General features: G+C 44.9%; 1 protein-coding gene across 1 annotated transcript in view; it reads right to left on the bottom strand.

Annotated features, from left to right (window-relative positions):
* Nucleotides 1–16,767, bottom strand: part of LOC121535702 (receptor-type tyrosine-protein phosphatase mu-like) — a 427,462-nt gene that overhangs the window by 229,259 nt on the left and 181,436 nt on the right. The window contains exons 7-8 of the mRNA XM_045205919.1: nucleotides 1,782–1,894; nucleotides 1,248–1,428 (exon numbers count right to left, since the gene is read on the bottom strand). Coding sequence (XP_045061854.1) covers nucleotides 1,248–1,428; nucleotides 1,782–1,894 — 294 coding nt within the window. The remainder of the gene's footprint in view (nucleotides 1–1,247; nucleotides 1,429–1,781; nucleotides 1,895–16,767) is intronic.

Raw genomic sequence — 16,767 nt, 5'->3', positions numbered from 1 at the left:
CTGTGTGTGAGAGAGAGAGAGACTACAGCGCCAGGCCACGCTATGAAGGCTAACCAAGTAGCGACCATCCATCCCCATCAGCCTATCACACGGCCCCAAAATGAGAAGCGGGAAGACGACCTTCACCAGGGGGTCAGGGCCTTGGTTACGGCCCTGGTTACGACAGCACTTCTCTTCTCCGTACAGGAAATAGAATTATAAAGTGCTGAGGCTGTACATTTGTTTCCTACTCTGAGTAGAGCTGGAACTGCATCTCAAATGGCACCCTATTCCCTATATAGTGCACTACTTTTGACCAGAGCCCTATAGAGAATAGGGTACCATTTGGGAGGCAGCCTAACGTTCTGGTAATAAGGTATTCATGGAGTATTCAGCTGGTTAACGGGCAATTTGTATCATTAAGGGTCCTCATTCTGTTGATGTACATATAAGGCGTCCCTGCTAACGCCTGCGTTAAAGTGACAATATTAGTACCCATAACACCAGATGTTGTTATGTTGGTACGTTCTCTGTTGCTGTTGAACTAGACAGTCTGATTGACAACAGACAGCCGTCATAACGTCAACCCAATACACAAACAACAACAGAACTCTTACATAAGTGAGATTCATTAAATGAGACTGAGTAGATCCAATGATCGAGATCGCCTCCTTCAACCTGACATTGTAAAATACAAGTCCGGTGTTGTTTTGGTTAGGAGAAAGTTACCAAGCTTGGAACTCAATTCAGAGGGTACCATCATCTGTATGTATGTAACTGTGTAAGGTAGGACTCAACATCACACTTGGTCCTGGCCCTGAGAGGGGGTATGGGTTATGAGTTATGGATTATGGGGTATGGGTTATGGGGTATGGGTTATGAGTTATGGGTTATGGGTTATGAGTTATGGGGTATGGGTTATGAGTTATGGGTTATGGGGTATGGGTTATGAGTTATGGGTTATGGGGTATGGGTTATGAGTTATGGGTTATGGGGTATGGGTTATGGGTTATGGGTTATGGGTTATGAGTTATGGGTTATGGGGTATGAGTTATGGGTTATGGGTTATGGGGTATGGGTTATGGGGTATGGGTTATGGGGTATGGGTTATGAGTTATGGGTTATGGGTTATGGGTTATGGGTTATGGGTTATGAGTTATGGGTTATGGGTTATGGGGTATGGGGTATGGGGTATGGGGTATGGGGTATGGGGTATGGGTTATGGGTTATGGGTGTGTGTTTAGTATGTAGCTTTCTTCAGGACTCACCAGCACACTTGGTCCTGGCCCTGAGAGGAGGCCCCGGGGCCCCAGTCCCTCCATCCAGGGGTCTGGTCAACAGCACACTGATCTCATAGTCTGTGTCTGGGGTCAGGTGGCCAATCTTATGGGTGGTCTTGTCCACTGGCTGCAGGTCATACATGGTCCCTGACATGGTGCGGTACTCCACCTGGGATAGGGGGTTGGAAGTTAGCTTAAGATACTGTATACACCTGTGCTGCCCAATCCAGATCCTGATTATTAGCCTAGCGCTAACACACCTGATTTAACTAATTCACTCATCATCAAGCATTTGATGAGCGGAACCATGCGAAACATTTGCAATCCTTTGGTTTCCCAGGACCAGGATTGGAGAACACTGCTATAAACACTATTGTCCAACGCATCTGATTATTGTTTAAGGCACCCTACTCCCCCTATATAGTGCACTACATTTGCAGACACATTGAAGTAGTACACTATATAGAAAATGTGTGTGTACCTGTCCCCATTCCAATGAAAACCACAACTAAGTAGAAATACCTCTCGGTCGATGATTGGCCCGTCTCCGTTGATGGAGTTGGCGTTGAGCTGGATCCACAGGTAGGTGGCGCCGACAGCCGTTAGCTGGGGGGGAGCGATGGGCACCGGGGGCTCTTGGGGAACAGAAGACGAGTGAAGTGATATAAGTCATACTTGGAGTAATAGTGGAACAGAGAAGAAGAAATGAGGAGAGAGATGCGACTCCCTTTCACTGCAATAAGATAAGTGTAGAAAAATGACAGGCAATGGATAGAATGTGGAAACAGTAACACAAACAAACGCAATACTAGGTTCAAAGACGTAGGTTCAGAAATGTCCAGCATATAAATGTGTAGGGCTGTTGCCCTTGAGTACAGAGTGTCTTGTGTAGAAAGTGTCTTGAGTACAAAGTGTCTTGGGTACAGAGTGTCTTGGGTACAAAGTGTCTTGGGTACAGAGTGTCTTGGGTACAGAGTGTCTTGGGTACAAAGTGTATTGGGTTCAAAGTGTCTTGGGTACACAGTGTCTTGGGTACAGAGTGTCTTGAGTACAAAGTGTCTTGGGTACAAAGTGTCTTGGGTACAAAGTGTCTTGGGTACAAAGTGTCTTGGGTACACAGTGTCTTGGGTACAAAGTGTCTTGGGTACAGAGTGTATTGGGTACAGAGTGTATTGGGTACAGAGTGTCTTGGGTACAGAGTGTCTTGGGTACAGACTGTCTCACCAGGAGTATCAAACTCATTTTGATGAGTTTTCTGCTAAATGACTAATTATTATATTTTGCCCCGGGGGGGCGCTTTCGGTCTTCAACGAGGTCTGGAGGGCTGCAATGAAAATGTGTTAAATGTCCTCGCCATCTAGCCATCTAGCCATCTAGACATCTAGCCATCTAGCCATCTAGCCATCTAGACATCTAGCCATCTAGACATCTAGCCATCTAGCCATCTAGCCATCTAGCCATCTAGCCATCTAGACATCTAGACATCTAGACATCTAGACATCTAGACATCTTTTTTGGGAAATGTTCTATTCTCCCTGACTGTCCAGCTTTCATTTAGGTGATTATTAGCGAACTAGACAGCGTCAAGAAACTGTATGAATGTAGGTCCATTATCATTTATACACAGTTTTTGATTTGGTTTTAGTCATTTTAAAGTATATTTAGTTCATTAAAAAAAGAATATAATAATAATAATAATAATAATCATGTTTTAATCATGTTTTAATCAAACCTCTGAGACGACTGATGTATAGAGCTGCCCTCTGAGCCTTAACCACTCAATTAGGGGCTCTGTGAGGCCGGACTGTCAGGTGTGTGTGTGTGTGTGTGTGTGTGTGTGTGTGTGTGTGTGTGCGTGTGTGTGTGTGTGTGTGTGTGTGTGTGTGTGTGTGTGTGCGAGCGTGTGTGTGTGTGTGTGTGTGTGTGTGTGTGCGTGCGTGTGTGTGTGCGTGTGTGTGTGTGTGTGTGTGCGCGTGTGTGTGTGTGTGTGTGTGTGTGTGTGTGCGTGTGTGTGTGTGTGTGTGTGTGTGTGTGTGTGTGTGTGTGTGTGTGCGTGCGTGCGTGTGTGTGTGCGTGCGTGCGTGCGTGCGTGCATGTGTGTGTGTGTGCGTGTGTGTGTGACATAATAGTGAGTCACTATCAAACACTGTAAATCTCCTCATTCTGCGTCTCAAGTCCTCTGCCTGTTGTTTCTGCCATAACAGCCATCATTAACGCAGTTGGGAGTGAATTCAGGACGATTACATGATTCCCTATCCATAACATACAGACGTATGATCTTGTCTCATAATTATAAGTCTCCCAATAGCCAATGGTATAAAACCAGGGCAATGCTTAGGCATCTTCCCCCAGTTCACGTTACTACAATAGTCCTGGTCCCAGCAGCCTGTCTGAGTGCCTCTAATGAGACTCACGCGTGTAACAGAGTAATGCTATCAGCTGCTTCACTGGGCTGGATGTGGTTGTCATGGAGACACTTCCAGACATATTAGTTAGAGGAAGGGCTCAGTCCGAAACGATGCTCTGTGACACACTACTCTACCCATGTAGTGCACTACTCTACCCATGTAGTGCACTACCCTACCCATGTAGTGCACTACCCTACCCATGTAGTGCACTACTCTACCCATGTAGTGCACTACCCTACCCATGTAGTGCACTACCCTACCCATGTAGTGCACTACTCTACCCATGTAGTGCACTACTCTACCCATGTAGTGCACTACTCTACCCATGTAGTGCACTACCCTACCCATGTAGTGCACTACTCTACCCATGTAGTGCACTACTCTACCCATGTAGTGCACTACCCTACCCATGTAGTGCACTACTCTACCCATGTAGTGCACTACCCTAACCATGTAGTGCACTACCCTACCCATGTAGTGCACTACTCTACCCATGTAGTGCACTACCCTACCCATGTAGTGCACTACTCTACCCATGTAGTGCACTACTCTACCCATGTAGTGCACTACCCTACCCATGTAGTGCACTACCCTACCCATGTAGTGCACTACTCTACCCATGTAGTGCACTACCCCACCCATGTAGTGCACTATCCCTACCCATGTAGTGCACTACTCTACCCATGTAGTGCACTACTCTACCCATGTAGTGCACTACTCTACCCATGTAGTGCACTACCCTACCCATGTAGTGCACTACCCTACCCATGTAGTGCACTACTCTACCCATGTAGTGCACTACCCTACCCATGTAGTGCACTACCCTACCCATGTAGTGCACTACCCTACCCATGTAGTGCACTACTCTACCCATGTAGTGCACTACCCTACCAGAGCCGTATGCGTCTCTGGTGCAATGTATAGGGGATAGTGTCATTTGAGAAGAAGGGTGTATGGAGTGGTAGTGACTGGGTAACAGAGAGACAGGAAGGGTGTATGGAGTGGTAGTGACTGGGTAACAGAGAGACAGGAAGGGTGTATGGAGTGGTAGTGACTGGGTAGCAGAGAGACAGGAAGGGTGTATGGAGTGGTAGTGACTGGGTAACGGAGAGACAGGAAGGGTGTATGGAGTGGTAGTGACTGGGTAGCAGAGAGACCGTGAAAAACCCAGCAGCGTTGCAGTTCTTGACACAAACCGGTGTGCCTGGCACCTACGACCATACCGCATTCAAAGGCACTTAAATATTTTGTTTTGCCCATTCACCCTCTGAATGGCACACAATACACAATCCATGTCTCAATTGTCTCAAGGCTTAAAAATAATTATTTAACCTGTCTCCTCCCCTTCATCTACACAAGTGACATCAATAAGGGATCATATCTTTCACCTGGATTCACCTGGTCAGTCTATGTCACGGAAAGAGCAGGTGTTCCTAATGTTCTGTACACTTAGATGACTCTATGTACAACTAGGTCTACACGATATGACCGTAGAGCTCCAGATGATTGGAAGAACCAGAGAGGTTGCAGCATCCTACTATTGAGTAATGTTTGGTCAAATATAGTGTAGTAGCATTCTGCAGTGATACACCATCCAATATGGTTTGGGCTTAGTGGGACTATCATTTGTTTTTCAACAGGACAATGACCCAACACACCTCCAGGCTGTGTAAGGGCTATTTTACCAAGAGTGATGGAGTGCTGCATCAGATGACCTGGCCTCCACAATCCCCCGACCTCAACCAAATTGAGATGGTTTGGGATGAGTTGGACGGCAGAGTGAAGGAAAAGCAGCCAACAAGTGCTCAGCATATGTGGGAACTCCTTCAATACTGTTGGAAAAGCATTCCAGGTGAAGCTGGTTGAGAGAATGCCAAGAGTGTGCAAAGCTGTCATCAAGGCAAAGGGTGGCTATTTGAAGAATCTCAAATATAAAATATATTTTGATTTGTTTAACACTTTTCTGGTTACTACATGATTCTGTATGTGTTATTTCATAGTTTTGATGTTTTCATTTTTATTCTACCATGTAGAAAATAGTAAAAATAAAGAAAAACCCTTGAATGAGTACGTGTTTATCTGGACAGGTGTTTGTATAGCTATATATGGACAGGTGTGTTTATAGATATATTAGATGGAGTGTGCTACTGTTGACTAATGGTGACTGGTTCTTAGCTTACAGATGGTTGTCCCACTCTGACCTGGGCCACTAGGTCTGTATCCCCCATGTAATCCCCAGCTCCCACCAGGCTTCCACCTTGCGAGTCAAACATCACCTAAAACGAACCAGCTAATCCACACGCTTCTCCCCACAGTCTCTCAGATGCTCACACACTGAGCCAGTCTGGTGGTGTAAGCCACTGAGGTGAGAACAGGCCATTGGGAATGGTGGGTGTCTCGGGATGAAACTTAACGTGTTGTTTGTTTAATATTGGGGGTAAATCAGCTATCTGTTTAAGAGAGATTTGGCCAACCAGACGGCATATGGTTAATTTTAATTAAAAGGGGTTGTTGTGTTGATTTAAGCCCATGATGTGTTTAGGTGATGAGTTTGAAGTATAATTTCCAGTATTGATTTTATGTTTTAGTCTGAAGATTACATTTTAACGTGGACATTTAAACCCTTTGTAGATTGAGCTGTAAACAGTTTTACAGAGTTAACTCTGGATTAGCAAGGACATATAAAATGAGTCCTGTAGTATTTATCAAGGCTACCTGGAAGAAAGCACAAATGCATTTCTGTTATACTAACCCGGTTATAATGCCTGTGTATTGTTAAGACTTTATAAATAACCAGCCCGTCAATCACATAGCCAATCAGGCATAGTCCAGGACACCTGCTATGAGCGAGGACCCCACAGGGTTCATACATGGTGACTCACAGTCACCCTGTCACAGACAGTCACAGGGCCAATTAGGCATTACCAGCTATAGGTACCATGTACAGGTCTGTTAACTTGGACCAAGCCCTGCTAGGAGGTAACGCTATGGAGAATGTGTGTGTGTGTGTGTGTGTGTGCGTGTGCCTGCTTGTGTGCGTGTGTATGCAAGGTAACTCCATGAAACGGGGAGAGGGCTTTCTGTGTCACTCTGTTAACTAGTCAGGGAAAGAGAGATGAGCATGGCAACCAATGGTAGGTCCTGAGCATGGCAACCAATGGTAGGTCCTGAACATGGCAACCAGAGGTAGGTCCTGAACAAGGCAACCAGAGGTAGGTCCTGAACAAGGCAACCAGAGGTAGGTCCTGAACAAGGCAACCAGTGGTAGGTCCTGAACAAGGCAACCAGTGGTAGGTCCTGAACAAGGCAACCAGAGGTAGGTCCTGAACAAGGCAACCAGTGGTAGGTCCTGAACAAGGCAACCAGAGGTAGGTCCTGAACAAGGCAACCAGAGGTAGGTCCTGAACATGGCAACCAGAGGTAGGTCCTGAACAAGGCAACCAGAGGTAGGTCCTGAACATGGCAACCAATGGTAGGTCCTGTACAAGGCAACCAGAGGTAGGTCCTGAACATGGCAACCAATGATAGGTCCTGAACAAGGCAACCAGAGGTAGGTCCTGAACATGGCAACCAGAGGTAGGTCCTGAACAAGGCAACCAGAGGTAGGTCCTGAACATGGCAACCAGAGGTAGGTCCTGAACAAGGCAACCAGAGGTAGGTCCTGAACATGGCAACCAGAGGTAGGTCCTGAACAAGGCAACCAGAGGTAGGTCCTGAACAAGGCAACCAGAGGTAGGTCCTGAACATGGCAACCAGAGGTAGGTCCTGAACATGGCAACCAGTGGTAGGTCCTGAACATGGCAACCAGAGGTAGGTCCTGAACATGGCAACCAGAGGTAGGTCCTGAACATGGCAACCAGAGGTAGGTCCTGAACAAGGCAACCAGAGGTAGGTCCTGAACAAGGCAACCAGAGGTAGGTCCTGAACATGGCAACCAGAGGTAGGTCCTGAACAAGGCAACCAGAGGTAGGTCCTGAACAAGGCAACCAGAGGTAGGTCCTGAACATGGCAACCAGAGGTAGGTCCTGAACATGGCAACCAGCGGTAGGTCCTGAAGCATCCTATGGATTCAATCCATCCATCAGTGTTGTCAATGGGGCGTGAAGAAATGCAAGATAATACACCACGACTAGGTTGAGTCCCAAATGGCACCGTATTCCCTATAGAGTGCACTACTTTTGACGAGAACCTAATGGGCCCTGGTCAAAAGTAGCACACTTTAAAGGAAATAGGGTGCCATTTGGGACTCATATAATGCCCTACAGCCCTCTATAAAATGCCTCATGTATGTCATAGAGTGTCAAACATCCTGTACTATAGTTACTGGACTCTGTTGGTCCATTTGGTTTGAGCGGACCTGTAGGCCTGTATATACAGTACCAGTTACGTCTAGTCTTATGACTCACCTTATTTACTGGAGGTGTGGTTCATTACGGTCACTTTACACTTTACTGTTCAGTGACATTCGTGTAACTATTAAATTCAGTGTTGTGTGTCTATTACTGAGTCATTATAGGGAAATGTTGACTAATACATCAACAAATACTACTGCTGTAAACATCAAAACATGAGTCAAAGAAAAGCAGCAGCAGCATCACAACGTTGCAAAACATCCCAACATGGTTCAACTCCAAACACAATAGGAGAGACAGTAAGGGATTCCAGCTGAGTGAAACAGGCACGGCGGGTTCTGGAATCCTAAAGATGGGTTCTACAACTGTTAAGATAGGATGTGGAACTGTAAAGATGGGTTCTACAACTGTTAAGATAGGTTGTGGAACTGTAAAGATGGGTTCTAGAACTGTTAAGATAGGATGTGGAACTGTAAAGATGGGTTCTAGAACTGTTAAAGATAGGATGTGGAACTGTAAAGATGGGTTCTAGAACTGTTAAAGATAGGTTGTGGAACTGTAAAGATGGGTTCTAGAACTGTTAAAGATAGGATGTGGAACTGTAAAGATGGGTTCTAGAACTGTTAAGATAGGATGTGGAACTGTAAAGATGGGTTCTAGAACTGTTAAGATAGGTTGTGGAACTGTAAAGATGGGTTCTAGAACTGTTAAAGATAGGATGTGGAACTGTAAAGATGGGTTCTAGAACTGTTAAGATAGGTTGTGGAACTGTAAAGATGGGTTCTAGAACTGTTAAGATAGGATGTGGAACTGTAAAGATGGGTTCTAGAACTTTTAAGATAGGTTGTGGAACTGTAAAGATGGGTTCTAGAACTGTTAAGATAGGTTGTGGAACTGTAAAGATGGGTTCTAGAACTGTTAAAGATAGGTTGTGGAACTGTAAAGATGGGTTCTAGAACTGTTAAAGATAGGATGTGGAACTGTAAAGATGGGTTCTAGAACTGTTAAAGATAGGTTGTGGAACTGTAAAGATGGGTTCTAGAACTGTTAAAGATAGGATGTGGAACTGTAAAGATGGGTTCAAGAACTGTTAAGATAGGATGTGGAACTGTAAAGATGGGTTCTAGAACTGTTAAGATAGGTTGTGGAACTGTAAAGATGGGTTCTAGAACTGTTAAAGATAGGATGTGGAACTGTAAAGATGGGTTCTAGAACTGTTAAGATAGGTTGTGGAACTGTAAAGATGGGTTCTAGAACTGTTAAGATAGGATGTGGAACTGTAAAGATGGGTTCTAGAACTGTTAAGATAGGTTGTGGAACTGTAAAGATGGGTTCTAGAACTGTTAAGATAGGTTGTGGAACTGTAAAGATGGGTTCTAGAACTGTTAAGATAGGTTGTGGAACTGTAAAGATGGGTTCTAGAACTGTTAAGATAGGTTGTGGAACTGTAAAGATGGGTTCTAGAACTGTTAAGATAGGTTGTGGAAATGTAAAGATGTTAATAGCTCAGTTTGTCAGCAGTTTAATCCTCAGAAGGAGGTTTAGAGACAACATCGAAGGGGTAAAATTGAACCCCAGTTGGTTGGCCAGAAAGTGTCAGTGTGTGTGTGCATGTGTGTATGTGTGTGTGTGTGTGTGGGTGTGTGTGTGAATGTGAATGTGCGTGTGCGTGTGGTATGTTAGTGTGTCTATGTGTGTGTGTGTGTGTGTGTGTGTGTGTGCTATATGAGAGCGGACATCACCACACGCCTGGGTCAGCGAGCAGCTGTTGCCACGGTGATATTGACCAGGCAGCCAGCCGGCACGGCGACAGTTGTCCTCTAAATACCACAGCACCTGCCAGGAACGAATGAACACACACACACACACACACACACACACACACACAGACACACACACACACACTAACATACCACACACACACAGTCCACTCAGACACACACATGTGCATCCCCTTACCATCCGTCGACCCCCTCCCACAGATATCAAACAAAAGGCTGTTGCCAAATAACCAACTCATCATCAAGCTTTGATTATTTGAATCAGCTGTGTAGTGCTAGGGCAAAAACCAAAACGTGCACCCAGGGGGGGCCCCAGGACTGAGTTTGGGAAACCCTGGCCTACCGGTTAAGAGCGTTGGGCCAGTAACCGAAAGATAGCTGGTTCGAATCTCCGAGTCGACTAGGTGAAAAATCTGTCGATGTTCCCTTGAGCAAGGCACTTAACCCTAATTGCTCCTGTAAGTCGCTCTGGATAAGAGCATCTGCTAAATGACAAAAATGTGAATGTAAAATGAGTCATGAGTCTCTTGTTAAGATGCAAAAGGTTGCTCTGTTGTGGTGTCAGTTACTTAGATATATAGCTACCAAACACCCCTTAATTATCTGATTATATCCACTGAGAACATCCAGCCTGGGCTCATAGACTACACGTAACATAGTAAACATAATTCCGAGACACTCAATTAGTGTATGTAACGTTTGGTATGGTTACATAAGACAAAAACAAAAGGAAGGTGGTTGGTCGGGGTGGATGGGTAGGCGTATCTCATCATGGACAACTTTAGCATTTTTGCTAATTAGCAACTACTAACTACTTTTCAGCACTTTGCAACTACTTAGCATGTTAGCCAACCCTTCTCCTTAACCCTAACCTTAACCCTAAACTTAACCCCTAAACTTAACCCCTAACCCTAACCCCTAGCCTAGCTAATGTTAACCACCTAGCTAAGATTAGCGTTAGCCACCTAGCTAATGTTAGCCACAACAAATTGGAATTCGTAAAATATCATACGTATTGCAAATTCGTAAATTACAGTACAAATTGCAATTCGTAACATATCATGTGAATTGTAAAGCGTAACATATCATACGAAATGGATGATGGACATCTACAATTGAATACATCCCATATGAAACGTTACATATCATAACTAAATGGAGGGAGACATATTTACGTTGACTATGTTACATCTACACCTGAGTCCAGGTTGCAACAACAGGTGAGTTCATGAAGATGCAAACGGTTGCTACTCTATTGTGGTGTCAGTTGAATGACTTCAGTTGTTAGTTACCCCCCCTCATCAACATCGACTGACTGAGTCTGGCTGAAGACAGTTCAGTTGTTAGTTACCAACCCCCCCTTCATCGTCAACATCGACTGACTGAGTCTGGCTGAAGACAGTTCTGTTGTTAGTTACCAAACCCCCCCCTTCATCGTCAACATTGACTGACTGAGTCTGGCTGAAGACAGTTCTGTTGTTAGTTACCAAACCCCCCCTCTTCATCATCAACATCGACTGACTGAGTCTGGCTGAAGACAGTTCTGTTGTTAGTTACCAAACCCCCCCTCTTCATCATCAACATCGACTGACTGAGTCTGGCTGAAGACAGTTCTGTTGTTAGTCACCGAACCCCCTGAATGTTGTTTACTTCCTGTCAACATCCAGTGAGTCTCACATACAGTCTGAGTCTGGGGCAGTGTCTTACATACCACCCTATGGGCCTAAGAGCCCTGGGCAAATTTAGTGCACTACATAGGGAAGAAGGTGCCATTTGGGACGTATTCTGAGTGTGTTGTCGAGATGCAAGAGGTCCTCATTACGTCTCTCTGACTCCTAATTGGTCCGGCAGCATGAAGAATTGATCCTCTCCTTATCGCTTCTCAGACAGGACATGAGGGTATCCCAAATTGCACCCTATTCCCTATGTAGTGCACTACTTTCTATCAGGACCCATAGCTCTGGTCAACAGTAGTGCACTATATAGGGAATAGGGTGCAATTTGGGACGAAACCCAGGGGTGAAGACAGGACATGGAGAAATGATGAGCTTGACTGCTTTGATTTTCTCTGACTCTTCTCATTAGTGGTGACATAGTCACACCACGCCGAGCATTAGTCAACAATGTGAGGCGCGCTGGGACTCCGGGTAGTTGGAACCAGGGTGAGACACAGAGAGGTGCGCTGGGACTCCAGGTAGTTGGAACCAGGGTGAGACACAGAGAGGTGCGCTGGGACTCCAGGTAGTTGGAACCAGGGTGAGACACAGAGATGGTGAGACTGTGGAGAGAGTAGTTATCCCCCTTTGAAAAGCTACTGGCCGCGTTACAGGAGAGCATACCAGTGTTGTGTTGTTGCATTCTCTGGAAGTAGGCCTATAAGGGCAACGGAAGGAGAGAGAGAGAGAGAGAGAGAGAGAGAGAGAGAGAGAGAGAGAGAGAGAGAGAGAGAGAGAGAGAGAGAGAGAGAGAGAGAGGCAGAGAGAGAGAGAGGCAGAGAGAGAGAGAGGCAGAGAGAGAGAGAGAGAGAGGCAGAGAGAGAGATAGAGAGAGAGAGAGAGAGGCAGAGAGAGAGGCAGAGAGAGAGAGAGAGGGACAGAGAGAGAGAGAGAGAGAGAGGCAGAGAGAGAGAGAGAGAGAGAGAGAGGCAGAGGCTAAGATGTATGTATCAGATGCTCAACATGCTCTTCTCACACCTACTGTAATGGTCCGGGCCTAAACCACACGAAAACAACACTAGACACTATGGAACACAAAGCTTTTACTATCTCATCCTGGAATATCCAAGGTCAGAGGTCATCTGCCTTTGGCCTAAAGAGCAGGAACCCAGACTTCATCAAATAAATTGGAAATACAGACATTGTCATCCTACAAGAAACATGGTATAGAGGAGATGGACCCACTGGTTGCCCTCTAGGTTACCGAGAGCTGGTAGTCCCATCCACCAAACTACCAGGTGTGAAACAGGGAAGGTACTCAGGGGGTATGCTAATTTGGTATAGAGCAGACCTAACCCACTCTATTAAATTAGTCAAAACAGGAAAATGTTACATCTGGCTACAAATTAATAAGGGAATTATCTCAAGAAAAGAAAAATGTCCTCATGTGTGCTACCTGTATCCCCCCAATAGAATCCCCATAATTTAACGATGACAGCTTCTCTAACCTAGAGGGGAGATCAACCATTTCCAGACCCAGGGACATGTACTAGTCTGTGGCGGCCTAAATGACAGGACTGGACGAGAACATGACACTCTTAGCACACAGGGCGATACACATCTACCTGGAGGTGACAGCATTCCCTCCCCCATATGCCCCCCTAGGCACAACTACGACAACATAACCAACAAAAACGGGTCACGACTCCTGCAGCTCTGTCGCACACTAGGTCTGTACGTATTCAATGGTAGGCTTCGAGGGGACTCCTACGGTAGGTACACCTACAGCTCATCCCTTGGCATAAGTTACAAAATGGCGCCGGAGGGGATGGCTGCCGTTTTATGGACTCTTAACCAACCGTTCTATTTTGTTAGTTTTTTGTTAGACCAAGCATGCCCCCATTCTCATCGACGGGGCTGTAGTGGAGCAGGTTGAGAGCTTCAAGTTCCTTGGTGTCCACATCACCAACAAACTAACATGTTCCCAGCACACCAAGACAGTCGTGAAGTGGGCCCTACAAAACCTATTCCCCCTAAGGAGACTGAAAAGATTTGGCATGGGTCCTCAGATCCTCAAAAGTTTCTACAGCTGCACCATCGAGAGCATCCTGACTGGTTGCATCACCACCTGGTATGGCAACTGCTTGGCCTCCGACCGCAAGGCACTACAGAGGGTAGTGCGTACGGCCCAGGACATCACTGGGACCAAGCTTCCTGCCATCCAGGACCTCTATACCAGGCGGTGTCAGAGGAAGGCCCTAAAAATTGTCAAAGACTCCAGCCACCCTAGTCATAGACTGTTCTATCTGCTACCGCACGGTAAGCGGTACCGGAGCGCCAAGTCTAGGTCCAAAAGACTTCTAAACAGCTTCTACCCCCAAGCCATAAGACTCCTGAACAGCTAATCAAATGGCTACCCGGACTATCTTTAATTATTTGTTACTTTTATTTCTTCTTATAAATTTTTTTTATGTAATTTTTTTTTTTGGGGGGGGTATTCTTTCTTAAAATTGCATTGTTGGTTAAGGGCTTGTAAGTAAGCATTTCACTGTAAGGTCTACACGTGTTGTATTCGAAGCATGTGACAAATACAATTTGATTTGATTTGTAGATTACTTTATCACTGACCTGAACCCAGAATCTCTCAGAGCGTTCACAGTCAGCCCACTGACACCCCTATCAGATCACAGCAAAATCACAGTCTACTTGAACAGAGCAATACTCAATCATGGGACATCAAAGCCAAAGGAACTGCAGAATATTAAGAAACGCTATAGATCGAAGGAAAGTAGTGTCGAAACCTACCAAAAAACAATTAAGCAACAACAAATTCAACTTCCTGGACAAAACATTTCACTGTAATTGTGACAGTGTAAACTTGGCAGTAGAAAATATAAACAGTATTTTTGACCTCTCAGCTTCAAATACATTTTTTCAAGCAGACATCCTAAGAAAATTAACAACAATGACAAATGGTTAAATGAAGAATGCAAAAACCTAAGAAAGAAATTGAGAAACCTATCCAACCAAAAACAAAGAGACCCAGAAAACCTGAACCTACGCCTTCACTATGGTGAATCACTAAAACAATACAGAAATACACTACGGAAAAAGAAGGAACAGCATGTCAGAAATCAGCTCAATGTAACTGAAGAATCCATAGAATCTATCCACTTCTGGGAAAATGGGAAAACACTAAACAAACAACAACACAAAGAGTTATCTATCCAAAATGGAGGTGTATGGATAAACCACTTCTCCAATCTTTTTGGCCCTATAACAGAGAACAAACAGCAAAAACATATACATGATCAATTAATAATCTTAGAATCAACTATTAAAGACAACCAGAACCCACTGGATTCTCCAATTACATTGAATGAACTGCAGGACAATATACAAACCCTCCAACCCAAAAAGGCCTGTGGTGTTGATGGTATCCTAAATGAAATTATAAAATACACAGACCGCAAATTCCAATTGGCTATACTTAAGTTCTTTAACATCATCCTTAGCTCTGGCATCTTCCCCAATATTTGGAACCAAGGACTGATCACCCCAATCCACAAAAGTGGAGACAAATTTGACCCCAACAACTACCGTGGGATATGCGTCAACAGCCCCACCCTCTTCAACATATATATCAACAAATTGGCGAGGACACTAGAACAGTCTGCAGCACCTGGCCTCAACCTACTAGAATCTGAAGTCAAATGTCTACTGTTTGCTGATGATCTGGTGCTTCTGTCCCCAACCAAGGAGGGCCTACAGCAGCATATAGATCTTCTGCACAGATTCTGTCAGACCTGGGCCCTGACAGTAAATCTCAGTAAGGCAAAAAGGCATTTGGAAAGTATTCAGACCACTTCACTTATTCCACATTTTGTTACGTTAAAGCCTTATTCTAAAATTGATTAAATAGTTTTTTTCCCTCATCATTCTACACACAATACCCCATAATGACAAAGCAAAAACAGGTTTTTAGCATTCAGACCCTTTACTCAGTACTTTGTTGAAGCACCTTTGGCAGCGATTACAGCCTAGATTATTCTTGGGTATGACGCTACAAGCTTGGCACACCTGTATTTGGGGAGTTTCTCCCATTCTTCTCTGCAGATCATCTCAAGCTCTGTCAGGTTGGATGGGGCACATCGCTGCACAGTTATTTTCAGGTCTCTCCTGAGATGTTCAATCGGGTTCAAGTCCGGGCTCTGGCTGGGCCACTCAAGGACATTCAGAGACTTGTCCCGAAGCCACTCCTGCGTTGTCTTGGCTGTGTGCTTAGGGTTGTTGTCCTGTTAGAAGGTGAACCTTCGCCCCAGTCTGAGGTCCTGAGCGCTCTGAAGCGGGTTTCCATCAAAGATCTCTCTGTACTTTGCTCCGTTCATCTTTCCCTAGATCCAGACTAGTCTCCCAGTCCCTGCCGCTGAAAAACATCCCCACAGCATGATGCTGCCACCACCATGCTTCACTGTAGGGATGGTGTCAGGTTTCCTTCAGACGTGACGTTTTGCATTCAGGACAAAGAGTTCAATCTTGGTTTCATCAGACCAGAAAATCTTGTTTCTGTAATTTGCATTTTACTGTCCACTCAGTACCATAAAAGCCTGATTGGTGGACTGCTGCGGAGATGGTTGTCCTTCTGGAAGATTCTCCCATCTCCACAGAGGAACTCTGGAGCTCTGTCAGAGTGACCATTGGGTTCTTGGTCACCTCCCTGACCAAGGCCCTTCTCCCCCGATTGCTCAGTTTGGCCGGCCAGCCAGCTCTAGGAAGAGTCTTGGAGGTTCCAAACTTCTTCCATTTAAGAATGATTGAGGCCACTGTGTTCTTGGGGATCTTCAATGCTGCAGACATTTTTTTAGCTCAATTTCGAGTCTCATAGCAAAGGGTCTGAATGCTTACGTAAATAAGGTATTTCAGTTTGTATTTGTTATACATTTGCAAACATTTCTAAAAAAACTGTTTTCACTTTGTCATTATGGGGTATTGTGTGCAGATTGATGAGGATTTTTATTTATTTAATCCACTTTAGAATAATGTGGAAAAAGTCAAGGGGTCTGAATACTTTCCAAATGCACTGTATAGTCTACATGGAGGGTTTTAACACACATCTAAAATAATAACTCATCTCTCCTTCCATGATGGACATATCGTCTACATGGAGGGTTTTAACACACACATCTATAAAATAATGTAATAGCCTGTATAGATAAAAAGGGGAGGTCCTCACTGTTTTGCTGCTGCCAAACTGGATCTGTTAATAAAGTTTTGGTGATTAAGATATATTTCGAAGCGGTCTCCCAAGCCAA

Source organism: Coregonus clupeaformis, chromosome 21, assembly GCF_020615455.1.
Source record: "Coregonus clupeaformis isolate EN_2021a chromosome 21, ASM2061545v1, whole genome shotgun sequence".
Lineage (NCBI taxonomy): Eukaryota > Metazoa > Chordata > Actinopteri > Salmoniformes > Salmonidae > Coregonus > Coregonus clupeaformis.
Note: the sequence above shows the minus strand (reverse complement) of the source record. Positions and strands in the feature narration are given on the sequence as shown.